This window comes from Patiria miniata, unplaced genomic scaffold, assembly GCF_015706575.1.
Source record: "Patiria miniata isolate m_02_andy unplaced genomic scaffold, ASM1570657v1 HiC_scaffold_17, whole genome shotgun sequence".
NCBI lineage: Eukaryota > Metazoa > Echinodermata > Asteroidea > Valvatida > Asterinidae > Patiria > Patiria miniata.
The window spans coordinates 5,401,710-5,429,675 of NW_024037055.1; the positions used below are offsets into that span (position 1 = coordinate 5,401,710).

The following is a 27,966-nucleotide window of genomic DNA, read 5'->3' on the forward strand; positions in this document are numbered from 1 at the left end:
TACATGCAGGGACTTGTAACTTGTCTAGCCTAAACAAAGCACTTCCCAGACTAGTTCCCAGTCCTCCGTTATTACAAAACTTCCCATAGTGGGCAGAAAAAAGCAATAATAACAGGTTTAATTTGATTCAAATTATCGTAATTATACGAGTACAGAAGCATAGCACATTTTCTTTCCTCTTTATATGAATTGTTTCCCTTTTAACCGCTATACAATTCATTTAACATAATTATGTCGTGCAATGTTTGTTAAGATTGGGCAAAATTCATAAATTGTGCACGTGATATTCCCAACCAATCTTAAGAATGAGCGCTCATTCTTAAGAACGCGTGCTCGTTCTTAAGAATGGGCGCTCATTCTTAGAATGCGCGCCCATTCTCGAGAATGTGCATGCCCATTTTCGAGAATGCGTGATTTTCAAGAATGGGCACAACAGTACCATCATTATGAAGCTTTGACCCCAACACAACAACATGCGCTATGACGACGGGCACAGAAACCGTTTGATTTCACGCGCGAAATGGTAGCTAGAGCCGTAGAGGTCGAGTTCGTACAATCTCGTGCGTCGAATGTTTCTATGCAACTCTTTGGAGCCACGTTCACCGGTCTACTACCTTCCTTGTACCACCGATCTTAGATCTAAAAGTGCCAGTCTTCTGCAGTTCTGGTGATTTGGACAATGAGAGAATTATCCTGATCATGGACATGGTCCGTCTTGCGCACATCAAATCCAGACAAACCGGAACAATTCAGCAGGTACAGACTTTTTGTGTACAGTCGTTTTCCTAGTTCCGGATAGCAAACATCATTCAGGCTGATTTCGGCTCAACTACTCCACGAATTCAAGTGACATTGATTAAAAAGTTTACCTTGAGTGATGGAGAGACCACGAAATAATTTTCAAAATTTAAGCTCTTTTCATTTTGATTTTACGACGTCAAAATCTTTGGGTATATCAAAACCCACTCCGTCAGAATTTTTTTAATTTTATCACCCTAAGTATTGGTTTCGTTGTCTCATCATGTTATAATTTTCAAAAGTCATGGTATGTGCTCTATGAAAATGTCATCATCATCCATTATCTTTAAGGGGGGATTTTAATGAGTGCCCTGTTTTCAAAACTTTTTTTCACGAGTGCCCGAGTTTGTTTTCACGAGTGCCTTTTTATTTAACGTGGAGCGTGAATGTCGGCAATTGTGCCGGTGTCATAATCGGACTCGTATGAAAATCGGACTCTTTTGAAAATCGGACTCTTTTGAAAATCGGACTCTTTTCCCCTTTTATTGGTTAAACCCTCTCACGTGACCGGTCCCTCTCCTAAGTATCTATGCATGAGCATGCGCAATACCACCAATGAGTCCGTATTTCATCAAACCTAAATTCATGCTACACCGGCATGAAAAGTGCCACATTATAGACCATTATCATGTCGCGGACAATTTTGCACCAAAAAAAACCATTATTCAGTGTTACAGGGAACATGACTAAAATGGTGGCAGCATGAATTAAGGTCTATTGTCCGATCACTCCAATGGCGTCGTGTATAGCCCTCTGCCCTCCAATTTGATTCAACCTTTCATTCATCCGAACCCCTTCAATTTTCATTAAAAGTCAATTTCTCCAAGTTTCACGGACATTTACATGGGCTTATCAACTAATCATGTAAGGGTATTTTCACGTTTTTTTTAATGACCCTGGCCACTGAGGTTTATCATTGGTTATACATAACGGTACACTAGTCTATCTCCATGGGTAAACATAGGACTTTCTTAAGGGTGTTTTCACGGACTCCTAATCTGTTTTAATATGCTGAAAAATCCGTGAACATTTAGTTAACTGTAATTTCAAGGGAAAATGGCTCTTTAACGAATTTCTAAGGGATGAAGATGTTCAGAGTGAGAGTGCCCTTTTTCAAGTCTAACCCCCTCCCCCCCCCCCCCCCCCAATGAAAATGACCTTGATACGGCCGCACTGAATTATGTTTGATTATTTTTCTGGCTGTTTGTATTTCAGTTGTTTTTGATGACTTCATGTATGCGGTATAGCGACCATTCCTATAGCAGCAAGGTTTACGTGAGTAAACGACGCCACAACCCTCAGGAGCCTGTACTGACATAGTGCAGTTTCTACTCAACAGTACCATCCCAAACAGTACGGTACCTTTTGATAGATTTGTATATTTGTTATGAACAACTTCTAAGGTATCTCAAGATACTACAAACAGGTCTAAAAAGGTCGTCTGAATTATTCTCTTTCGTCAGTGATTATTTCAGAGTAGACCTAAGGTCTGACTCGGCCAAGACATACATCCCAAACGATTGACGCAGAATGAGAGATTTTAACCGTTAATAAAGACATGCATAATGGAGAAAGACAACTGATTTGAGATTTAGACTTTGTCTATCTCGGCAAAATTTTGACAAGAAGTTGTTAGAAGGGAAATAGGCTATCAGCTTCAGTCCAAAGAATGGGCGCACCGGTTATCAATTGATCGAAAGGAGCAATGCTCATTAGCGATCATTGGAAAGGTATGCACATCTAGAGTTGGAAAATGTGTGATAGCTTTGTAATGTGACTGTGTGAGCGGTGGCAGGTCTGTGGGTGTTATCACCGTTTTAATTTTTGTTTAAAATGGCTGCCAATATGCTTGTTACCGGATTAATAATATGTGGTAACAAGCATGTTTTGGCTGCCATTTTTTTAAAGAAAGTGATAGCACCCAAAAAGCTGCCACCGCTGCAATGCTATCACAGATTTTCCCAACTATGTGCATACCTTGCCAAAAATCACAATGAGCATTATTCCCCTCATTTGATACCGACCAAACTCCCAGGCTTATATCCTAAAGTGGTCTGTGGTAAGGATTATAGAAACAAATTAAAAAGCAAAGAATGCTGTTCAACTTTTTTTTCAATATCTCATATTCTTTCTTGCATCTTCAGGAAATAATGCACAATATTACAAAAGGGTAAAATGCTTGTTATAATAATTATAAGAAGCAATTGAAGTCTAATTAGTTATTTAAAAATAATAATAGTGGGTATTTATAAAGCGCACATAATCTACCATTATTGGTGCTCAAGGCGCTACATCATTATTACCCTGCTCACCAGGCCAATGAAACATTCCAAATACCATCTCAGCTCTCTGGGGAGTATACAGCTCGTTGCAGCGCAAAGCAGCAAAATCAACCACAAAAACCACCTCTGCCCTCACAGGCACCCATTTACTCCTGGGTGGAGAGAAGCAATGAGTGACAAAGTGCCTTGCCCAAGGCAAACGCACAATGACCCCAGGCTGGACTCGAACCCACAACCTGCAGAATTACCCGTAGACCACGAATTAAATGCTCCAGACCACGAGGCCACGGCGTATTTATTTACAATTTGTTGTTTGTTACAGAGTCTTCTGATCAAAACCGTACTGCTCAAGATGACGTTTACTTAGAAATGATCTCTACCAGGCCTATACGGAGTTAATTAAGTTCCAACATCTGTCAATAAAACTAAATTCAATTCCCTGTAGGGTACTTTTGGTTCAGAATTTCATATCCTTTAGAATTCAACACTCTAGAGTAGGCCTATAACAAGTGACACATTCATTGTACTGTTATAAAATACGGGCATCCGAGTCAGACCCCATGTGAAGTAAATCTGACTGGACTTTACATTTCTCAATCTTTAATTTATCATAAAAACCTAGCCAGCTGACATTTTTGGGAGTATCTTTATGTACAATTGATTTATACAGATTTATACTGATTTATACTTGTATGTACAAATGATTTATATTTGTATGTACAAAACAGTGAATTACAGCGCTAAGTTGTTCATCTGTAAATACATCTATAGACTGTATTCGTTGGTACTATAAACAGAGAGTGACATCGCATAATTTGGGCGACTGCGTACGCACTAGGTTCACCATTTGCCTTGATGAGTTCAAGGTACATAGTTGAAGAAATTCATACAAGTTGGAGATCAGTACTGTTGTAATTGCGAAACTTTATATTGCGCAAATCACATAATATCGACATCCAACCATAGCACCATGGCATCATCTAGCCCTGGCACTAGCCAACATGGGGTAAATAAATGCGCAAAGTGTAAAACTTCTGAAAACCCACTGGTCCCTTCACTTATACCCGATCAAGATAAGCTATGCTCTCGGTGCGCGCTCTCGATACAAATCCAGACTTACGATAAGGTAAAGAAGCTGCATGAGCTGGAGAAGATCGAACAAGAGGGTCGGGCGTTGTCTAGGCAGTTGGAAGACAAAGCCCCAGACAAGAAAACCCTGGAGCTAGAAAAAGTACGACAAAAGGCCCGCGGTGCAATCAAATTAATGATGGGTCTGCATGTCCCAAAGCAAACTGGTAAAGAGGAAGTGGGAAAATTTGAGCCAACTGTTGGGGATGTTCAGGTGATGGAAGCACTGGCTCCTGATGTTTGTCTGAGACTTCGGAAGGGTTCACTCCGTCAATTTCACTCAATACTTCACCCTAAGAACAACAAAGTGGGTGGGAAAATGGAATTTAAAGGGACACTCTTTGAAGTATTTGGGTCCGAAAAAACCAATAAGAAGGAGTACACGGACCAAAACACACGGGCAAAGAAGTTGGTTGAAGCAACGACAAAATTCAAGTCCAAGAAGGTGTTCCTATTGGATGGTCATGGCAGGATGCTCCTGTCAATCATACATGCGATGATTGAGCAGGAATTAGATCCAGACTCGTACGAGTTTGTAGTAGTTGATGATGACAAGGAGTGTCAATGCTTTCATGAGCATTTGTTCCCCCAGTCAGTAACATGCAGATGCATGAATATTTTGGACATTGAGTTACAGGAAACTGACATGCTTTACATGAACTTCTGTAGCATACCGTCAAGGCTTGAAAATATCCTCTTTAACAAAGAAGAAGTTCTGAAGTGGGTGTGGGAATGCATGGAAACTATGGAATGTGGGATAATGATCTCAGCAGTGATCCGTGATACGCGGACAAAGGCACAGATAGACAAAGGGACACTAACAGCTGTTGGCCCGAGGAAAGGGAAAAGCACAATGGAAAAACACTTTCTTCCAGCAGGTTTTCGAGAGTGTCTCGAAGACCTTTTTGGTGCCCAGGTTGTGTCTCGGCGTCAAAACTTTGTGACGTGGCTGATCACGCCTGAAAACTGTGCCGTAAAAGATGAGCCACTATGTCTACAAGAATGGTTTGATGGTGAGGGTATTATCTGGGATCGCAGCACTGAATTATGTCCTGGTGCTCTCGTGAAATGCAACAAAAGTCCAGGAAAACGTTATCGTATCGTAAAGCGAACACCAGATCGAGTGGATCTTGTAGAGCATGATCCAATTTTTACCTTACACAGTCTGGAAGAAGTTCGTAGAGATATCAAAAATGTTTCCATTGCAAGCGATAGTGATTCAGACGACCTGGAAATTATCAAGATTGACCACTGATGGGACCAGTGAGATAACATGGCTTATTGATATTGCGATGTCTATAAAGAGGGATTTACATGTAGTGATAGCTACTAATGAAAATGAGGATGATTATTGGTTGCAAGGAAACTGATCTTTGATAAAGACCGTGATGGCTCCAAAACTGAAAAGAAATCACAGTTGGGATATGCAAATTGGCAGAATTATGCACAGTGCATGCGCATTGGCTGATTTAATAGGGCTGATTATGTTCACATACTCCCACCCTCCTCCAGTTTGAAAATGACAGAGGACCACAATAAATTTGAGCACTGCATGTCTGCCACTTAGGGGTTATGTCTGCTTCATTACATGCGTCACTGACATGTTCATGTACATAGAGTGAAGTACATTGATGTACAGAGTACTGAGTTGATAATGTTGGCCAACGTGTATCGGTGTTTTTATACCCTTTATAATTTTTATAACTTTCATGTTTTTCATGTAAACATATGCCTTAATTTTTATAACATGTACATATTTATATATACATGTACACAGCCATGCTTATACAGTAAGTGAAGCTTATTGAGCAATTTATACAAATACCCTAAAAAAAAATGTCATTGCAAACTTGTGATATCACAGTTTAATGTAACTTTTGGATATCAGTGCGACGTAGCACATTCTCTGCGATCACTCATATCTTTCGGTATGTTTTCCTCTACGGAGAGAAGTACACGTTATTGTGATAAAGTGTCTTGCCCAGGGCCACATACACCCAATTGACTCCAATGGCGTATCGAAACCCCGTGCTCGTGTTGAAAGAACACGAGAACGGGCTTTCCAATGACGAGAACCAACACACGGACGGTGTTCGCGAACAGGATTCTGATCACTCCCCAGTGGAGAGTAGATGAAGCACGTTAAGAACAAAGATAGCAAATTAAGGCGCATAAAAGTGAAAGCACTCATTGAGTACAGTAGTTGAAGTGGGCTTGTCTTTACCAATTATATTTCGGGATTTTGAATTATTGTCGTAATATAGTTAGTTTTCCCATGGTTTTCATTCGGTGTTTTTAATGTTTTCGCCCAGTTGTACTCCACACGCACTTTACTTTACCTTGACGAATCGACTACCCACTGCATTCGCAGGTCGCTCATAATTTATAGAACAGGGTTTATAATACTCCCCGGGAGTCAGGAACAGTAATTATTGAACCAGGATACTCCGTTGATGTACATGTGATTCCATAACAACAATAAGTTGTGAACTATAATTATAAACAGACTTTAAGTTTTATCTTAAGGTCATAGGGCTATCTGATGATGACCCTTATCATAACATTCCAACATTTACTCCATTGACTAAAACAGGTAGTGTTTGCTCGTATTTTATCAAATAAATGACAAATTCAGACAAACTGTGTGTAGACAAATGCCTGGTTTCATGGGCGTCGCCAGGATTTTTTTTAGAGGGGGGCAAAAAATTTTTTTGCCAAAAAATGCTTGTATTTCTCAACACATTCTCGATTTATCAGTTTTAGAGGGGGGCAGGGACATTTTGCCCCCCCCCCCAACTCATTAAATTTACACCACTTTGTCTTCGCGCCTCTTTTTCTTTTCTTTTCTTTTCTTCCTTTTTCTTCCTTTTTTTTTTTTTTTTTTTTTTGCTTTTCCAGGGAGGGGGGGGGCAAGTGCCCCCCCTTGCCCCCCCTTCGCGACGCCCATGCCTGGTTTATAATACTACAAAGATGTGCATTCATAGCTTGAAAATTCATGTCACCTTAAGTACAAATCTACATACGTTTTATCTTAAGGTCACGGTGCATATTTTTGTATCAATTAAATAATGTGTGTCTTACAGGTGCATTGTGAAGATAATTGCAGGTGCTAAAGTGATTGCTTCGGTCTAGGAATGTACTAGATAAGTCTAGCATTTAAGTTTTTCCTGGTATTGAGTATGCAATCACATTAATTGTCTAGGAAACCTGTAGTAGAGAATTCTCCTCTCAGTTAGAGTTTCTATTTCATAAATTTTGGTCGTATGTGGGAGTAGGCATTACTTCCTCTTGAACTTTTCAAATATTGCATCAGACTATCATATATCTTCAAATTAAATTGTTGTTAATGCTGAATTGAATTCTTGTAAATGGTGAACAGTTATAGCCAAATTACTCAGACCCATTGTAAAAGACAAAACGTAAAATAAATGTGTGCAAACTTGCTCTATGATCTCACTTTGTCCTGTGGTTTGCTCAGGTCTACGTTCGTCATAATTATGTAGATGCCATCGCACCCAGGGGCGCAACTTGGGTGAAACATCAAGGACACTGACGATGACTAGAGCAGGCTAGTCGAAACGTTGAGAAGTTCGTTTAGAACTTAGGCCAAAAAAAAAATAATATTCGGTCTCTGGTCAGACCAAAGTTCCTGAATTGACGCGGCCACGCGGCATTTTTTTTTTTTCAAGCTTGGATTGTACTTTCCTCCATGATTGTACAGACAAGGCAGGTACTATTTTGCTTTTTTGGTGTCCTCATGTACATTGGTGTCCTCCATAATTTGCCTTGGTGCTTTCGATCATTTGCCTTGGTGCAATTTCCCATTCCTTGGTGCTCTTTTGTAAAAAAAAAAATGAGGAGGTGCGGAAATAGAGGCCGCTGTTGGAGCTACCGTGGAACATTTTGGAGAAAAAAAAGATCGACGCGCATGATTAAAATCGACGCGCGCGCTGACCAGCATATTGAGTCGTTCGTCTCATTCATTGTTTGGATAGCCGACAGAGGGGGCTATTTATTTGTACAGCGCTCACTATGGATACGCGCGATCGATCGATATCAACGCGACGTGTGCACGTAGCTGGATTGTGCATGTAACCAGACGGAAGTTCGAGACAAAACCATGTTCTTTTACACAGTCAATCGTGTACAGCAAAGATCCTATAGCGCGTGTGCGCATCCGTGTTAGCTCTCTCTCTCCACGTTGTTCTGGGCGAAAGTTGGGAAAGTTTTAGTCCCAAAGTTTCCGTTTGAAGTCGAGGTATTTTCCTCTTTTCAAGTTCATCGTGCATGAAGGTGACTTGTCTGCATTTGATTCAGGATCAGTTTGGTGCAGGTATGAGAGTTTCAGAACTTTCATTTACAGAGATTTTGCTTGCTTATTGTGATGAGTTCATGATTTCTTTTGACTCGCACTCTGTGAAACCATGGAGGAATAAGAATTCTCTGTAGGCCTATGTACATGTGCATGTACACGTACATGTACATGTACATTGTTCACGCGATACGTTGATTTGCAATGGGCTTGTGGTGGCCCATACTCAATTTTGGGAACATTCTTTGAAATTCTCAGGATCACTAGAGGATACCTCAAGAAGTTCAAAACCACTTGATGCCATTTTTTTCTGACCCTTTTGTGGGCGTGGCCATGATTTTAAAAAGTGGGGGGCATCGCGCGCAAAAAATAATTTAAAAAAATTACTTTTCTTTTTCGCATTTGGACAGTTCACCCAAGTGCTACATCACAAGAAAAAAAAATCCACAATTTTGCCTCTTTTGGGGGTGGGGCAACATTTTAAAAAGTGGGGGTCACATGTCGATAACAGAAAATCGACCTGTAAAATGCAATCTTGACGTTTTTGTTTTTGTTGTTGTTTTTGTTTCAATCTATTATAATTTGACGAGGAAAAATGTTTACATGTCAACTCATAAATTCTTTGGCTCCCATTTGGGGGGCGTGTCTCACTTTTTTCATAAAAAGGGGGCATATGTGTATTCCAAAAGGAAGCTTGTGAGAGCCCTTATGGATTTATGGCACATTTTTTTAAACTCTCACAAAGACCTATGGACACCTCAACAAGTGAAAAACTGTTCCACCCTACTTATCTCTCCCCCCCCCCCCCCCCATTGGCCATTATCCCCCCCCCCCCCCCCCCCCCCAATTGGCCATTAAAATTACAGCCTTTTGTTAAATGGAAAATACAACATTTGCAAACATCAAAAAATAAATCTACCAAATTATTAGGAAATATCTTGCTGGACTATTAGTGAATGACAGTCTAAAGCATCCTGTAAAATCATGGCACCTGGTGTACTGTCATTTTCAAGAAAAGTGTTTTTTGTATCAATTTCCAACACTGGTCGGCCGACCAGCGTTGGAAAAACCTGGGGTTTTTTCAAATACTTGCCCCAATTGACCATATTTAGTTCTAAGTCTACATTTGTTTGCAATCGATTACACACCTGTGAATGGGTACAAGCCAGCCAGACTGGTTGCCTGACCTTAAAATTCCCCAACGTCTGTATATGCCTCAGTTTCATCTTAAATGGAGTCAGGGAACCAGACTACAGGAAAATGATTGTTTTTATTGGTTTTTATAGCATCTACGAACCCAAAACGTCAAAAAAGTCAGTGTAACAATATTTGCTATAAAATACCAACCTCCCGAATCCATCCATTTCTGAAAATTACAAGAGCAAATGATGTATATTCCCTTTAACATATCTTGCATATATTGTACACATACAAACTGACAAATAATCGATTTTGAGAGACATTTATGTTTTGATATAAATCTCCATAACTCAAACTTCAAGAGAGTGGGCTCCAATTTTAGCTAAGCAGAGTTTTGAGTTAAGCCGGGTTGTATATCACTGTTATAGAAGGGAATAAAGTCCTTGTTTGACTTAACAGGAGGTTTGAGTTATATTTTTTTATCAACAGTTTAACATTTTGAGATTTCACTGTAGTTTATTTTGTCCTGACAACAATGTTGACCTCGTTTTATTACACACAAACTGCAATAGCCTTTTTAACTTCAAATGTATTTATCTTCACTTCATTTATAAAAATGATATTATTAAATGTGGTACTCATTCATTGGAAATAACGTTTGAAAATGAAAAAAATCAATATTAAGAGTAAAACTTATCAAACTTTGGTGATTTAGTGAATCCTTTATAAGTCACTTGTAATTGGACAGCATCTCTGGCATTTAATATCCATGACCTTATTTAGTAATAGAAAAGTGTGAGACTATATTGTCAATAGTTTCAGAATCCAGATCAGGATGGATTACACAAGATTTGTTTCACTGAACAGTTTTAAATTTGGCATATCACCATAAATGATATGATTGGTGATGTACTTCAAGATTGGATATATCAAAAGGATTTGTAGCCACCGAGTAGAGAAACACATCTTAGGCTGAAACTTTGATGACTATTTTGCCAATAGTTTCTGAAAACCCAATCCACATGAAGGCCCAGGCAGAAATCGAACCCTGCGATGAAAGGCGAGGAAAGTAACCAATGAGCCAACCTGACTCCCCAAGCGCCAACCTGGCTCCCCAAATATTAAAAAAAAGCATGTGTCTGACTAGTTCAAATTATAAAAGTACTACAAATCCTTTACCTAAACATTCCAGCATGGTTTTCCAAAGCGAAAAACTCAAAAGTTAGGCAAACCTCTTGACAGAGGCTTGGGATATCAAGTTTTCCTTCTGATATATCCAATCTTAAAGTATGGGCACCAATTATATTAATGATACATATATTCAGTGATATGCCATATTTAAAACTGTGACACACAACAAATGTGTAATCCATCCAGATCTGGATTCTGAAACTATTGACGATATGCTCTCACACTTTTCTATTACTAAATAACATCATGGATATTAAATACCAAATGTGTTGTCCAATTACAAGTGACTTATGTAGGATTCACTAAATCACCTAATGTTGGCAAGTTTTACTCTTACTATTGCAATTTGTAATTTTCAAACTTTATTTCCAATGATCGAGTACCACATTTCATAATATCATTTGTATAAATGAAGTGAAGATAAATAAATTTAAAGTTAAAAAGGCTATTGCAGTTTGTATGTTATAAAACAAGGTCAGCATTGTTGTCAGGACAAAATAAAACCTCCTGTTAAGTCAAACAAAGACTAATTATTCCCTTCAGTTGTATAACAGTGATATACAACCCTGCTTGACTCAAAACTCAGCTTAGCTCACATTTTGAGCCCATTCTCTCAAAGTTTGACTTATCGAGATTTCACTGTATATCAAAACACAAATGTCTCATAAAATTGATTATTTGTCCATTTGTACATGTATGTGTACAATATGCCAGATATGTTAAAAACGGCTGCCATTTTGGCCAATGGGGGGGGGGGAGTGGGGTGGAGCAGATTTTCACTTGTTGAGGTGTCCAGAGGTGTTTGTGAGAGTTTGAAAGAATGTGCAATAATCCATATGGGCTCGCACAAGCTTCCTTTTGGAATACATGTAGGCCTATGCCCCCTTTTTATGAAAAAAGTGTGACACGCCCCCCAAATGGGAGCCAAAGAATTTATGAGTTGACATGTAAACGTTTTTTCCTCACCAAATTATAATGGATTGAAACAAACAAAACAAAAACAAAAAACCTCAAGACTGCATATACAGGTCGATTTTCTGTTAGCGACATGTGACCCCCACTTATTAAAATGCTGCCCCGCCCCCAAAAGAGGCAAAATTGTGGATTTTTTTTCTTGTGATGTAGCACTTGGGTGAACTGTCCAAATGCGAAAAAGAAAAGTAAAATTTTTTTAATTTTTTTTGCGCACGATGCCCCCCACCTTTTAAAATCATGGCCTCGCCCACAAAAGGGTCAGAAAAAAATGGCATCAAGTGGTTTTGAACTTCTTGAGGTATCCTCTAGTGATCCTGAGAATTTCAAAGAATGTACCCGAAATTGCATATGGGGGGTCATTTTCGACCATAAGCCCACTGACTATAAGGACCGTGGTCCGCTAGCATCGCATGAGTCGAGAGAGGGCAGCGCATGGTCTCGGGTCCGGTCTGGGTGATACGTAATATTATACTAGGGCTTCGAGGGAAACAGTATCCATTTGTCTTTTATATTACTAGTTTATCATGGAAAGAGATTGAATCATTGAATTGTATTTTGTTTTGTATCAATAGGGGATTAGATGGGATTCGATTGGATTGATTGTCGGATTGGATTGATTGTCAGACGGATTGGATTGATTGATTTATACTGAAGATTTGGGATCTGGATTTTTGGAGAAATATCTTCTGGGATTTGTAGAGGGTTTCTACTGGGATACATACAATACATATCAGTTTAACCAATAAAAGGGGAAAATAAGTTTATTTTCATACGAGTCCGATTTTCTATGACACCGGCATGGAAAGTGCCACCTATAGACCATTATCATGTTGTTGCGGCCATTTGAGAGTTTTCCCATTCAAATCAATGTAATCAAAGCGAGGCTGGTAGAAAAAAAAATAGACTGGTTCCTTTTTGCATAAAAAATGTTACCACTCAGTATTGTGGATACAGGGAACATGACTAAAATGGTGGCAGCATGTGATAAAGATCTATTGTGCGATCACTCCAACTTGTAAGTACCCTCGGCCCTCCCCGTGATTCAACCTTTCAGCACGGATGAGGCGAGTGCCTTTTTCCACGTCTAACCCCCCCCCCCCCCCCCAATAAAAATGACCTTGAAACGCCACTGAATTATGTTTGATTTATTTTTCTGGCTGTTTGTATTTCAGTTGTTTTTGATGACTTCATGTATGCGGTATAGCGACCATTCCTAGCAGCAAGATTTACGTGAGTAAATGACGCCACAACCCCCAGGAGCCTTTACTGGCATAGTGCAGTTTCTACTCAACAGAAAGGAAATTGGCTATCAGCTTCAGTCCAAAAAATGGGCCACCGGTATCAATTGACCGAAAGGAGCAATGCTCATTAGCGATCATTGGCAAGGTATGCACATCTAGAGATGGAAAATGTGCGATAGCTTTGTAGTGTGAATGTGTGAGCTGTGGCAGTTCTATGGGTGTTTTCACTTTTAATTTGTTTACAAAATGGCCGCAAATATGCTTGTTACCGGATTAATTATATGTGGTAATAAGCATGTTTTGGCCGCCATTTTTTTTTAAAGAGAGTGATAGCACCCAAAAAGCTGCCACCGCTGCAATGCTATCACAGATTTTCCAACTATGTACAGGGGTGCATACCTTGCCAAAAAACACAATGAGCATTATTCCCCTCATTTGATACCGACCAAACTCACAGGCTTATTGGCATAAACTGGTCTGGCGTAGGGAATTACAGAAACTAATTAAAAAGCAAAAAATGCTGTTAAACTTTTCTTTTCAATATCTCATATTCTTTCTTGCATCTTCAGGAATTAATACACAATATTACAAAAGGGTAAAATGCTTTTTATAATAATTATAATGGGTATTTATAAAGCACACGTATCTACCATTATTGGTGCTCAAGGCGCTATCATTATTACCCTGCTTACCGGGCCAATGAAACATTTCAAATACCATCTCAGCTCTCTTGGGAGTATACAGCTCGTTGCAGCCAGTTAGGCACAAAGCAGTAAAATCAACCACAAAAACCATCTCTGCCCTCACAGGCACCCATGTACTCAGGAGCAAAAAGTGACAAAGTACCTTGCCCAAGGGCACACGTACCACGACCCCAGGCTGGACTCAAACCCACAACCTGCAGAATTACCCGCAGACCACGAATTCAATGCTCCAGACCACGAGGCCACGGCGTATTTATTTACAATTTGTTGTTTGTTACAGAGTCTTCTGATCAAAACCGTACTGCTCAAGATGACGTTTACTCAGGAAGGATCTCTACCAGGCCTATAACAAAGTTCCAACCTCTGTCAATAAAGCAAAATCCAATTCCCTGTTGGGCACTTTTGGTTCAGATTTTCATATCCTTCAGAATTCAACACTCTAGAGTAGGCCTATAACAAGTGACACATTCATTGTACTGTTATAAAATACGGGCATTTGTATGTACAAAACAGTGAATTACAGTGCTAAGTTGTTCATCTGTAAATACATCTATAGACTTTATTCATTGGTACTATAAAAGGCAGGAAGTGACATCGCATAATTTGGGCGACTACGTACGCACTAGCTTCACCAGTTGCCTTGATGAGTTCATTTACATGTAGTTGAAGAAATTCATACAAGTTGGAGATCAGTACTGTTGTAAGTGCAAACCTTAATATTGTGCAAATCACATAATATCGACATCCCACCCTAGCGCAATGGCATCACCTAGCCCTGGCACTAGCCAACATTTGGTAAATAAATGCGCAAAGTGTAAAACTTCTGAAAACCCACTGGTCCCTTCACTTATACCCGATCAAGATGAGCTATGCTCTCTGTGCCTGCTTCAGACACAAATCCAGAATCTCCATCTGCGTAATGAGCTGGAGACGATTCAACAAGAGGGTGATATAGTGTCTGGGATGTTGGAAGGCGAAGCACCAGACAGGGAAACTCAGGAGTTAGTAAAAGTACGACAAAAGGCCCACGGTGCAATCGAATTAATGATGGGTCTGCATGTCCCAAAGCAAACTAGTAGTGGTAAAGAGGAAGTTGGAAAATTTGAGCCAACTTTTGGGGATATTCAGGTGATAGAAGCACTGGCTCCAGATGTTTGTCTGCGACTTCGGAAGGGTTCACTCCGTCAATTTCACTCAATACTGCACCCTGTTAACAACATGGTGGATGGGGAAATGGGATTTAAAGGGACACTCTTTGAAGTATTTGGGTCCGAAAAAAAAAACAACAAGAAGGAGTACACGGACAAAAACACACGGGCAAAGAAATTGGTAGAAGCAACGAAAAAAATCGGGTCCAAGAAGGTATATCTATTGGATGGCCATGGCAGGATGCTCCTATCGATCGTACATGCGATGATTGAGCAAGGCTTAGATCCAGACTCGTATGAGTTTGTAGTAGTCGATAATGACGAGGCGTGTCATCGCTTCCATGAGCATTTGTTCCCCCAGTCAGTAACATGCAGATGTATGAATATTTTGGACATTGAGTTACAGGAAACTGACATGCTTTACATGAATTTTTGTAGCATACCATCAAGGGTTGAAAATATCCTCTTTAACAAAGAAGAAGTTCTGAAGTGGGCATGGCAATGCATGAAAACTATTGTAGAATGTGGGATAATGATCTCGGCAATGATCCGTGATACGCGGACAAAGGCACAGATAGACAAAGGGACACTAACAGCTGTTGGCCCAAGGAAAGGCAAACATACGAAGGAATTCCACCTTCTTCCAGCAGGTTTTCGAGAGTGTCTTGAAGACCTTTTTGGTGCTAAGGTTGTGTCTCGGCGTCACAACTTTGTGACGTGGCTTATCGTACCTGAAAAGTGTGCCACAAAAAATGAACCAGACTGCCTACAATCCTGGTTTAAGGATGAAGGCATTGAATGGGATCGCAACGTTGAATTCTATCCTGGTGCTCTCGTGAAATGTGAAAAAAGTTCAGGAAGAATTTATCGAATTGTAAATCGAACACCAGATCGAGTGGATCTTGTAGAGTATGATCCAGTCGAAAAAGTGCACGGTCTGGAAGAAGTTCGCAGAGATATCAAAAATGTTTCCATTGCATTGGAAACTGATATGAAGGACTTTCTCACAATAGGCTGTACAGACCAGGATTTTTCGAGATTGACAGCCAGTAAGATGTTTATCGATGTTGTGATGACCATGGTGATTATAGTATACATGTAGTTACTTATGAGGATGATTATTGGTTGGTTGCAAGGAATCTGATCTTTGATAGAACAGTGGTGGCTCCAAAACTGACAAGAAATAATGACAGTTGGGATATTCCAATTGGCAGATTTATACACAGTGCCTTGGCTGACAGAGGGCCACAATTAATTTGAGCACTGCATGTCAATTTATTGACTTTCTGTCTGCTTCTTAACATGCGTCACTGATATGTTAATATATAGTAAGAAGTACATTGTTGTACAGCCAGAGTTGATAATGTAGCCTACACGTGTTGGGATTTTTATAACTTTTATACATTTTTATAACTTTCATAGTTGTTCATGTAAACGTATGCCGTAATTTTTTATAAAATGTCTACATAGCCATGCTTGTTACGGTAAGCGAAGCTTTTGAGCAATTTTACACAAATACCCTAACAACTAGTCATTGCCATCTTGTGATATAATTTAATGCAACTGTTGGATATCAGTGCGACGTAGCACATTCTCTGCGATCACTCATATCTTTCGGTATATTTTCCTCTACGGAGAGAAGTACACGTTATTGTGATAAAGTGTCTTGCCCAGGGCCACACACACCTAATTGAGTCCAATGGCGTATCGAAACCCCGTGCTCGTGTTGAAAGAACACGAGAACGGTTTTCCAATGACGTGATTTTAATGTTTTCGTCCAGGTCCAGTTGTACTCCACATGCACTTTACTTTGCCTGGACGTTTATAGGCCTAATCGACAACCCGAGAACACTGCATTCGCGGGTCACTCATAACAGGGTTTAGAATACTCCATAATGAGTCGGGATTGAACCAGGATACTTGATGTACATGTGATTCCATAACAACAATAAGTTGTGAGCTATAATTATTAACTTGTGTTTTATCTTAAGGTCACAGGGTTATCTGCTGGTCCGATCATAACATTCCAACATTTACTCCTTGGACTGAAAAAAGGAGTGTTTTCTTGTATTTTATTAAATAAATGACAAATTCAGACAAACAGTGTGTAGGCAAATGCCAGGTTTTTTATTACAAAGATGTGAATTCATAGCTTGAATATTCGTGTCACTTTAAGTACAAATCTACATAAGTTGTATCTTAAGGTCACTGTGCATATTTGTGTATATCAATTAAATAATGTGTGTCTTACAGGAGCATTAATTGTGAAGATAAATTGCAGATGCGAAAGTAATTGCTTCGGTCTAGGAATCATGTACTAGAGATTAAGAGAAGTCTGTAAGTTTTTCTTTGTATTGACTATGCAATCACATTAATTGTCTGGGAAACCTGAAGTGGAGAATTCTCGTCTTTCCGTGGGAGAAGGCATTACTTTATAAAGTTTCTTTTGAACATTAGAAATATTGCGTCAGACTAGCTTATACATGTATCTTCAAATTGATTTTTTGTAAATGGTGGATAGTTATAGCCAAGCTACGCGGACCCATTGTAAAAGACAAAACCACGGTGAAATAAATTTGTACAAACTTGCTCTTTGATCTTACTTTGTCCTAGTGCTACGTTCGTCATAACCAGGGGCGTAACTGGGGTGAAACATCTGGGGGCACCTGGGGGTGCACAAAAGGGTTTTTTTTTCAAGGGGACACTGAAAGTAATTGAACAGCGGCTTGCCTTTTTTGTTTTGGGACTGAGAAAGGCCTACAGTACAGGACCGCATGTACTGTGGACGTAAATGCTATACATGTACATGTATACTTTTGGAAACACACACCACAGGGAGTGAATCTCCCGTTGTTCACAAATCTTGCCCGTCTTACCACTACTGGATTTTTCTGTTGTGCTTTACGGAAAAGGGTTTTGTGGAGTCCGTTCAAGTTTTCAAGTTAGAGACAGTGTTTTGATCCTGCGGATACAACAAAGTTTGCACTCCAACGCTAATTTAGAATTCTCCATGAGCATGCAAGGCATGTATTCGCTGGAGGATACTCAAGCTATAGGCCTAGACCTATCACAGTATCAGCAATTGTTTTGTATGACTGAAACAGCGAATTTTGTTCTCAATGCCAATATAGGCCTTCTTGGAGCAGGGCCAGTACCTCAAATAGCACATACAGCACACTCCCAAGAATAAATGTAGAAATGAAATTACGAACAGCTACAAAATCAGCTTATAAACTTTCGAAGAACATACTCACGGGGAAGACTAGCCCTGGTGGACTCCCTTTCCTCCCTACGTTACGGTTGCAATGAAGACTTCCTCCAACCTGGGCTAGGGGAAGACATTTCTCGAAAATACCCGCTCAGCAGTATGGCATTCACTGTTTCAAAACTTACACCACATCAACAACCGTACTGTACATGTACTAACGGCGCAGCGAAATGTGCATGCACTCGACATTTATACAACCATGCGTGAAATCATTGCGGACGTCGTTTGCCCAAAGTTTTGCCATGATGACATGAGTGTAAATACATAGTACATTGGCGTAGAAGCTTCATGCGCTTATTTCGGCAGCGCGGTGTCAGGGTGACCGTTTTTGCCGATTTTCGGCTAACTTTGACAGAATTTTTGTAAAAAAACTGAGTTTGACAGAAAATTTAACAGAATGAATTTTTTTGGCAGATTTCTGGTGTACATGTTGTTTAAAAAAGCTGCAATCCTAAGTGCTGAGGTTCACTGGGAAACGGACTTCGTTGTGGGCCGGATCCGCATATTGCCCGAAATTCACCAATAATTTCACAACATCATTAAGTGACTAGATTGTTTATTATGTAATTTGAATCTTAATTAAGGCAATACTAACAAACTGCCTGTGATTTTAAGTGTTTCTAGTGTATTTTGAGTAATTCTGGGGAATTTGGCAGATTTTTTGATAAATCTGACAGATTTTTGATGTGCATTTAACAGATCTTGGCTCTGACCTTATACGGTCACCCTGCGCGGTGTATACTTTTTGTTCATTTCAAGATTTCAAGGTGGGGGGGGGGGGGGGCACGGAAATTCTCGGGTTCTTAAGTTAGCGTTGATGTATCCGCAGGATATTATTATTTTGCTGACTTAAACAATGGAGATGGAGATAAAGATGGGGGGGGGGGTGTTCCCCGTATAGTTACCCCACTTAGTCCTCACGGCAAGTGTGATGGGGTTACTCTTGTGATTTCTGGTGAGTGTAAGCAAATTGCAAAGCCTCTTCCGTTATATTTTGATATTGTGATACTGTGATATTACTGCCCATAATGAGAGAAAGCCTGACAAATCATCTCCCAGGCCTGGCTGTTCCAGTCAAACTCCAGTAATAAACTGCAAGAATAATAATGAGTGTTGCACCCCGACTTTTATTTGCAAAACAAAAATATGCATTTCGAATACACTCACTCTAAGTATCCGTTCTGTAAGAGTATTGAAGGCGAAAAGCCTCAAAAATATTTTACTAAAATGTTGACAATTCAGATGGAAGTATGATTTCTCCGTTGGAATATACATGCACATTCAAAATGCAGTGTTCTATTCTTGAGCATTTCCCCTCGAAAACCGTGGGGGGGGGGGTATGACGCCCGCGACACGAAGAATAGATTTGCTATAAATGACGGGTATTGCGCTTAACGCTTTATGGATGATAGGGGAGTTAGGTTGTTGGCGTAGCGGTACTTTCCTCACCTTCCACTGTTGTGACCCGGGTTCGATTCCCGCCTGGGCCAATATGCGGATTGGGTTTGCAGTCCCTACCTGATTCCGTGGGGTTCTCCTCAGAATATTCTTCTGGGCTTTTCCTCCCACCGTCCCACGTCTAAAACTGTAATTGCTTTGCATTGTCTTCTCTTTACTCTTTACTGGGCCCCATGGGAGACCAGTGGATTCCACTGAATGTGCCACCCAGTTAAACTTAGAATTAAATAAGTAAATAAATTTAAAACACACTGTGACATGTGGATGCGGCATCTGCAGACATGTTGACATGTTTTGGGGTCAGATTTTATAAATGTTATTTCTACTTCTGCTATTAACTTGAATCTTTGGAAGCAGCACGTCAGTTTAGAGTCTCTCAATAACAATGGTTACTATATTTATGATAGTTTTTTAGTGTGTGCAGAAAAAAACAGCATACCTGTATATACAATACATTAAGTTCACCACGGTTCATGACTTTGTGCACAGCACACGTACACAGTCATGACAATGATTTTTATAGGCCAAGTGAAAAAAAGAAACTACTGTCTCGTTCCTGTCGGCCCGCTTCTTTCTTTTTTTTCACTGCCCTTTTTGTTCTTTTCTTTCCCGGTGATTTTTACCTTTACAATATATTGTTTTGCAAATTTTGTCCAAATAGTTTTTTATATTTATTTCCAACATTTTGAACAAATTATCCGCCTTTCGCATTGGGGGGAAAAAGGAATATGCCTCCTTCATTTTTCAAAAAGCCCAATTAATCGAGAAACTACTTTTTTTAAAGGCCAGTCGGCCTTGGCATTACTAGGGTAGCAGACCAGTAAATAAACTTCCATAGACCCCAAAGGTAAATGCTCCCACTTCAGAAATTCGGGAAAAATACTTACAACTCTCCAAGGTGTTCGAGACACACATCAAATTAAAGCTTATTTCATCACCTTTCATTTTCTTTTTCAATTTTCGGGGGGGTCAACTGATGACTTTTAGGAGAAATTTCCATCCGAAGATGTTCACCCCTAAAAATAGTCCTGAAGCCCATCGCCATTTTGAAAAACGATGGCTACACTCCATTGCAAAATAGAGCGCTTTTAGGGTCCAAATTACATCCAAATTACACACAACTGCAAGCTCCCAGTCCTGTGCACGGCTTCCACCCATATTTTTTACAAACCCTCAAGTTCATGGCCCACAATACTCTCAAATACTGAAGATTTTGAGGGCATGCAAATCGTGATTTGGCCGGCGTAGGCAATTTGGGGCCTATTTACTGGTCTGCAACCTTAGGAGCAACAAGCCCTATTGAAACTTCATTCAACCAGACATTGAATTTGAATAAAAAAAAAACAATTTTTGTTTGCATTTGGGCATTGGCTGGCCTGCATATTATTGCACCGTATCTTATATGCGCAGCACAATCCAGGCCACACCATACCAGTGGGGCTAGGCGTTGGCATAAGTTCTGAACTATATAGGCTGTTCCTTGTTCGGTTGAAGGCTGGTAAGTTGTATGTATAACTTTATTCCTCCATGATGTGTAGAATCCAAGTTCAGTCAGTCTTTACAAATGATACAAAGCTGTTTTTAATAAGCTTCTGGTATGATATGCACGTACTCATTGTAGACAGTAAACGGTAATTCTCAATTTTCTTTTTTTTTTCTTCTCTTTTTGAAATGAGCCTAACACTGTCAACTTTCTACTTATTTTACTTTTTTTTTCCAACTGGATTGTTTTAGATTAGCGTGTGTTGTGTATGTTGAGCGCAATCAATGCATATCTGCGCTATCACTTGCATGGTTGGTCTATCAGGAAATCTAAAAAAATACTTCCCTTTTTCAAAACGTTCCTCAAGAGCCACGAATTGAAAACTGAGAAACATTGATCGACTAATGGCATCGCAATCAACCGATGGCAGCAGGCAGGGGCGTCAATCGCTTCTCAAAAGTGTGGTGGGGGGGGGGGGGGGAGGGGGCAAAGGGGGCCACCCCCCCCCCACAATAAAAAACGAAACCAATTTGTGTTTATGTGACGTCGCAATAAAGGCAGGCAACGAGTTCACCACCATCTTTTCCTCAAAAAAAAACACATTAGTTAAAGTGGTCAGAAATTACCTCAGATCGCACCACAGAGCATCTAGAATCCAGAAAAAATGTCGGGCCCTTAAGCGGGCCCCGAACCCCACAGCATAATTTTGTTGACCCACTTTTTGGGGGACCAAATTTTTTTTGGCCCCCCCCAAAAAAAATTGTGTTTTTGATTCGTTTTGGGGGACATATTCTTTTATCAGAACTGATGCGAGCGCGACGCCCTTTAACACGGCGTGGGGTTCGGGTCCCGCTTACTGGGCTTACTTCTACTCAGAATATTCTTCTGGGGTTTTCCTCCCACGCTTAAAACTGTAATTTCTTCGCATTGTCTTCTCTTTGCTGGGCCCAGTGGGGGACCAGTGGATTCCATTCTGCTACCCAGTTAAAATAAGAATTTAATAAATAAACTAACACAGAAGTCATTTGACATATTGATGCAGCATCTGCAGACATATTGACATGTTTTTTGGTCAGATTTTATAAATGTTATTTCTACTTCTAGCATACTACTGTTAACTTGAATCTCTGGAAGCAGCACGTGAGTTGAGAGTCTCTCAATAACAATGGTGTTTTTTTGAGTTTGTGCAGAAAAAAAGCATACCTGTTACAATCACGTGCACAGCACACGTACACAGTCATGACAATGATTTTTATAGGCCAAGTGAAAAAAGAAACTAGTGTCTCGTCCCTGTCGGCCCGCTTCTTTCTTTTTTTCACTGCCCTTTTTGTTCTTTTCTTTTTTAGTGATTTACACCTTTACAACATATTTTCTTTTGCAAATTTTGTCCAAATAGTTTCTTTAATTGTTTACAACATTTTGAACAATTAATCCGCCCTTCGCATTGTGGGAAAAGGGAGATGCCTCCTTCATTTTTCAAAAAGCCCAATTAATCGAGAAACTACTTTTTTTTAAAGGCCGGTCGGCCTTGGCATTTGTAGTAGCAACAATCCCTATTGAAATTTCATTCAACCAGACATTGAATTTGAATAAAAAAAAAACAATTTTTGTTTGCATTTGGGCGTTGGCTGGCCTGCATATTATTGCACCGTATCTTATATGCGCAGCACAATCCAGGCCACACCATACCAGTGGGGCTAGGCGTTAGCATAAGTTCTGAACTATATAGGCTGTTCCTTGTTCGGTTGAAGGCTGGTAAGTTGTACGTATAACTTTATTCCTCCATGATGTGTAGAATCCAAGTTCAGTCAGTCTTTACAAATGATACAAAGCATAACAGCTGCTGGTATGATACGCATGTACTCATTGTAGACAGTAAACGGTAATTCTCAAAAAAAAAAATTCTTCTTCTCTTTTTGAAATGAGCCTAACACTGTCAACTTTCTACTTATTTTACCTTTTTTCCCAACTGAATTGTTTTAGATTAGTATGTGTTGTGTGTGTGTGTTGAGCGCAATCAATGCATCTGCGCTATCACTGGCATGGTTGGTCTATCAGGAAATCTAAAAAAATACTTCCCTTTTTCAAAACGTTCCTCAAGAGCCACGAATTGAAAAGAAACATTGATCGACTAATGGCATCGCAATCAACCGATGGCAGCAGGCAGGGGCGTCAATCGCTTCTCAAAAGTGGGGGGGGGGGGGGGGGACACAAGGGCGGATTCAGGGGGGGGGGGGGCAAAGGGGGCCACTCCCCCCAAAAAAACGAAACCAATTTGTGTTTATGTGACGTCGCAATAAAGGCAGGCAATGAGTACACCACCATCTTTTCCTAAAAAAAAATTGGTTAAAGTGGTCAGAAATTACCTCAGATCGCACCACAGAGCATCTAGAATCAAAAAAAAATATGTCGGGGCCCTTAAAGCGGGCCCCGAACCCCACGGTATAATTTTGTTGACCCACTTTTTGGCCCCCCCCCCAAAAAAAAATTGTGTTTTTGATTCGCCCTTGGGGGACATATACTTTTATCAGAACTGATGCGAGCGCGAAGCCCTTACGGCGTTGGGTTCGGGGCCCGCTTACTGGGCCCCGAAAAAAAATGGATTCTAGATGCTCTGTGGTGTGATCTGAGGCAATTTCTTACCACTTTCTCCCATTGTTTAACTTATATTTTCTTAGCAAAAGATAATTATTTGAACATCGTTTTCGAGGTTGGAGTCATTGAATCAGCTACCGGTATTCTGAGCTATAGGCATGACATTTGTGGTTCAGACTTCGGAGCCCGCTTAAGGGCCCCAAAAAAATTGATTCCAGATGCTCTAATTTCTGACCACTTTAACCAATATTTTCTTAGCAAAAGATAATAATTTAAACATAATTTTAGAGGTTTTCTCAGCTAAAGGCATAGGGTCCAGGGCCCGCTTAAGGGCCACGAAAAATGTTGGATTGTAAATGCTCTGCGGTTCAATCTGAGGCAATTTCTGACCACTTTAACCAATAATTTTCTTAGCAAAAGATGATAATTTAAACATAATTTTCGAGGTTTTCTAAGCTAAATTAGGCATAGGGTTTGGGACCCGCTTAAAGGGCCCTGAAAAAAATTGGATTCTAAATGCTCTGTGGTGCGATCTGAGGCAATTTTTGACCACTTTAACCAATATTTTGTAAGCAAAAGATACATTGTAGTACATAATAGGGCCCTGTAAATGAGACACGAGTTCAAAAATCTGGGGGGGGGGGACAATTGATATTATGTCCCCCACCCTTCAAAAAGTGGGGGGGGGGGGAGGAGGAGACATGTCCCCCCCCCCAGGGTTGACGCCCATGGCAGCAGGATCAACTGATGTCGGCATCATCAACTGACATAATCAACTGATCAGTGTAGTGCGATTGCCGATTGTGAATATCCACACATTCCATGATGAATAATCTCTTACAAGTGTACATACATGCACTGTCTGGCTGTTAATGTTACGTACGATGTTTGTTTTTTGCAGGTATAGTGGGCCAGGACCTCATAATCTAGACAGGGTACCAGACCAAGATGGCTACCTTATCATCAATGGAGATGGAGCAGTAATGGTGGTGAGTTTACCAGGAAGAGACAAAATGATTTATGAGAACAGAGGGCCTTAAGGTCATGTTTTCCCTTGCAACAACTATTCTTTTCCTCTAAAACATTAATACTAAAGTACTCTATATTGCACAATTAATGTTTTTCATATTTTGATGAAATTGTTGAAACAAAATTTATGATAAGCTTTTGGCCAATGTTTGTTCCAAATTTCGCTTGACAAACGAGTAACTGCTTGAAACCCATTTTCTGTTGTGAGAATGAAGTGAGTTAGTTTTCATAATACTTTGATTAGGAAAAAAAAAACTTTCAAACACCCATTTGTGATTTGAAGTTGGAATATTGTTTGTTTGATTATTTATTTGTTTGATTTTTTGCAGTCTTCTGGTGATTTGGGCAATGCATAGTAGCTGGTATCGCGCAAATGAAATCCAGACAAACCGGAACAATTCAAGAGATTACCAGGTAGACTATTTGTGCTATTAAAAGATATTTTGTTTTTAAAAGATGCTACTTGCACATACTTAGTCCAATTTTCTTTGGTAGGAAAGTTAATTTTGTCAATTTTATCAAGCTTCTGTAGGGCATTTTTGTGTAGGATTTGTTCCCTGTTTTAATTACCATTTTTTTTGTCTCATAATGTCATAACTTTTAAAAGTCATGTTATGTGCTTTATGAAAATGTCATCATCATCATCATTATCTTTAGTGGGGAGGGGGTATTTTTTTCACGAGTACCCTTGTGAAGGCTCGTGAAAACCTTGAGGGCACTCGTGAAAAAAAGGGAGTTTGTTTTCACGAGGGCCTTTTTTCACGTGGCCCTTTTTTAATTGGCGCATGAAAAGCGCCACCTATTGCCCGATCACTCCAATTGTGTCGTGTATGGCCCTCTACACCCCCGCCCCCCTGATTCAAACTTTCAACACGGATATGGCGAGCTTCCCTTTTCACGTCTAACACCCCCCCCCCCAATCAAAATGACCCTGCTACATCACTGAATTATGTTTACTTTCACATTTCGTTTGTATTTCAGTTGTTTTTTTACGACTTCGTGAATGTAGCGGTCATTTCCAGCAGCACGGTTTATGTGAGTAAACGGCGCCACAACCAGAGGGAGCCTTATTTGGCATAGTGCAGTTCAACCATACCATCTTAGATAGTACCTGTTGATAGTATACTAAGGTATCTAAAGATTCATTTTGTACTACGAACAGGTCTAAAAACATCATCTTATTATTCTCATTTGTCAGTGATGAAAGTTTCTTACATGTTTTAGTACTTGACAAACTGTTGAGTTACAGCTTTTTGAGTTACTGCTATTTGTAAAACAAAATTCAATTCCCAAGGCACTTTTGTGAATCGGAGTGAATCACAGCGTGCTAAGTTGCCCGTCTGTACAATCATCTGGACTTAATCTGTTGGTAGTATAAATATTTGTTGGTAGTATAAACAGCCCGGTAAGACAGTGACATTGCATCATTTGGCCATACCGGTACTAGCTTCATCATACATCTTGATGAGATCAAGCTAAGTTTAGAAGTCATATAAGTTGGGAAAGCCATACTGTCAAAAACTGTCAAAAGGTTTATATTGTGCAAATCACTTTAGCAAATAAGATCAACATCTCATTGCGCCATGGCATCATTTAACCCTGGTACCAGTCAACATGGGGGAAATAAATGCAAAAAGTGTAACAAATCTGACAACCCACTGATCCCCTCCTTTATACCCGGTCAAGATGAGCTATGCTCTCGGTGCGCGCTTGTGACACAAATCAAGAAGCTCGATGAGGTAGAGGAGCTGGATAACGAGCTAGAGGAGATTCAACAAGAGGTTGGCGCGTTGTCTTTGCAGTTGGTAGACAAATCACCAGACAAAAAAACTCTGGAGTTAGAAAAAGCACGACAAAAGGCCCGCGGTGCAATCAAATTAATGATGAGTCTTCATGTCCCAAAGCAAAATAAAGAAGAAGTTGGAAAATTTGAGCCAACTTTTGGGGATGTTCAGGTGATGGAAGCACTGGCCCCAGATGTTTGTCTGAGACTTCGGAAGGGTTCACTCCGTCAATTTCACTCAATACTGCACCCTGTCAATAACATGGTGGATGGGAAAATGGAATTTAAAGGGACACTCTTTGAAGTATTTGACTCCAAACAAACAAATATGAATGAGTACAATGACCAAAACAAACGGGCGAGAAAGTTGGTAGAAGAAATGACAAGATGCAACTCCAAGAAGATATTCCTATTGGATGGTCATGGCAGGATGCTCCTGTCGATCATACATGCGATGATTGAGCAAGGCTTAGATCCAGACTCATATGAGTTTGTAGTAGTTGACAATGTCAAGGAGTGTCATTGCTTTCATGAGCATTTGTTCCCTCAGTCAGTGACATGCGAATGCAAAGACATATTGGAAATTGGGCTGGGGAAAACTGACATGCTTTACATGAACTTCTGTAGTATACCATCAAGGGTCGAAAATATCCTCTTCAATAAAGAAGAAGTTCTGAAGTGGGTGTGGGAACGCATGAAAACTATGAAATGTGGGATAATGATATCAGCAGTGATCCGTGATACGCGGACAGAGGTCGACCAAAGGGACAGGATATTTACAGCTATTGGCCCAAGTAAAGGAATACACATAAACGATTATCACCTTCGTGCGGCGGGTTTTGAGGCGTTTCTTATAGACGAAACACTTTTTGGTGGTGAGGAAGTGTCTGCGCGTAAACACTTTAAGACATGGCTTATCAGACCTGAAAACTGTGTAGTAAGAAATGACCCAAACATTCTACGAACCACGTTTGGAAAGAATGAGATAAACTGGGATTACAGACTTGAATTGGTTCCTGGTGTTTGTGTAAGATGGGACCAAAATCCTGATCAAAAATATCGTATTACAGAGCGAACAGCACTTAGGGTACGCCTAGTGGAACATCCCGGCAATGGTCCGAGTAAAGGGCGCCAAAGAGATATCAGGCATGTTAACGTATGGACAGATCCATATGAACTGAAGCTAAAGCCTGTTCTCACCCGGTTCCCCTTCAACTCTTAAATGAGCAAAACAATTATACACCGCGCTCACGCGCTGTCGAAATGAGCACTTGGACTGGTGTTCATATTTAACATGTCTAAAGGCAATAATGTATCAACCTGTATTATCACGTGCGCGCACGCCAATGTATTTACACTTTTGTCATGCCAAAACTGTTGGGCAAACTACGTCCGCAATGATTACTCACGGTTGTATAAATGTTGAGTGCA

At 40.1% G+C, this 27,966-nt stretch overlaps 1 protein-coding gene across 1 annotated transcript; it reads left to right on the forward strand.

Moving 5' to 3' along the window:
• Positions 1–433: 433 nt before the first annotated feature.
• LOC119723994 lies at positions 434–27,757 on the forward strand. Its single transcript, XM_038194916.1, has 5 exons — positions 434–756; positions 2,014–2,151; positions 12,999–13,056; positions 14,052–14,871; positions 26,680–27,757. The coding sequence occupies exons 4-5, from the start codon at positions 14,531–14,533 to the stop codon at positions 27,755–27,757; spliced, it is 1,419 nt and encodes a 472-aa protein (XP_038050844.1). The 5' UTR covers positions 434–756; positions 2,014–2,151; positions 12,999–13,056; positions 14,052–14,530.
• The last annotated feature ends 209 nt before the right edge of the window (positions 27,758–27,966 follow it).

Excerpts from the sequence above, each read along its gene's own strand:
- LOC119723994 (XM_038194916.1), top strand. The coding sequence starts at position 14,531 with ATGGCATCACCTAGCCCTGGCACTAGCCAACATTTGGTAAATAAATGC. Across the intron at positions 14,872-26,679 it reads GGTAAAGAGGAAGTTGGAAA|ATTTGAGCCAACTTTTGGGG; the intron begins ATTTGAGCCAAC and ends AGAAGTTGGAAA.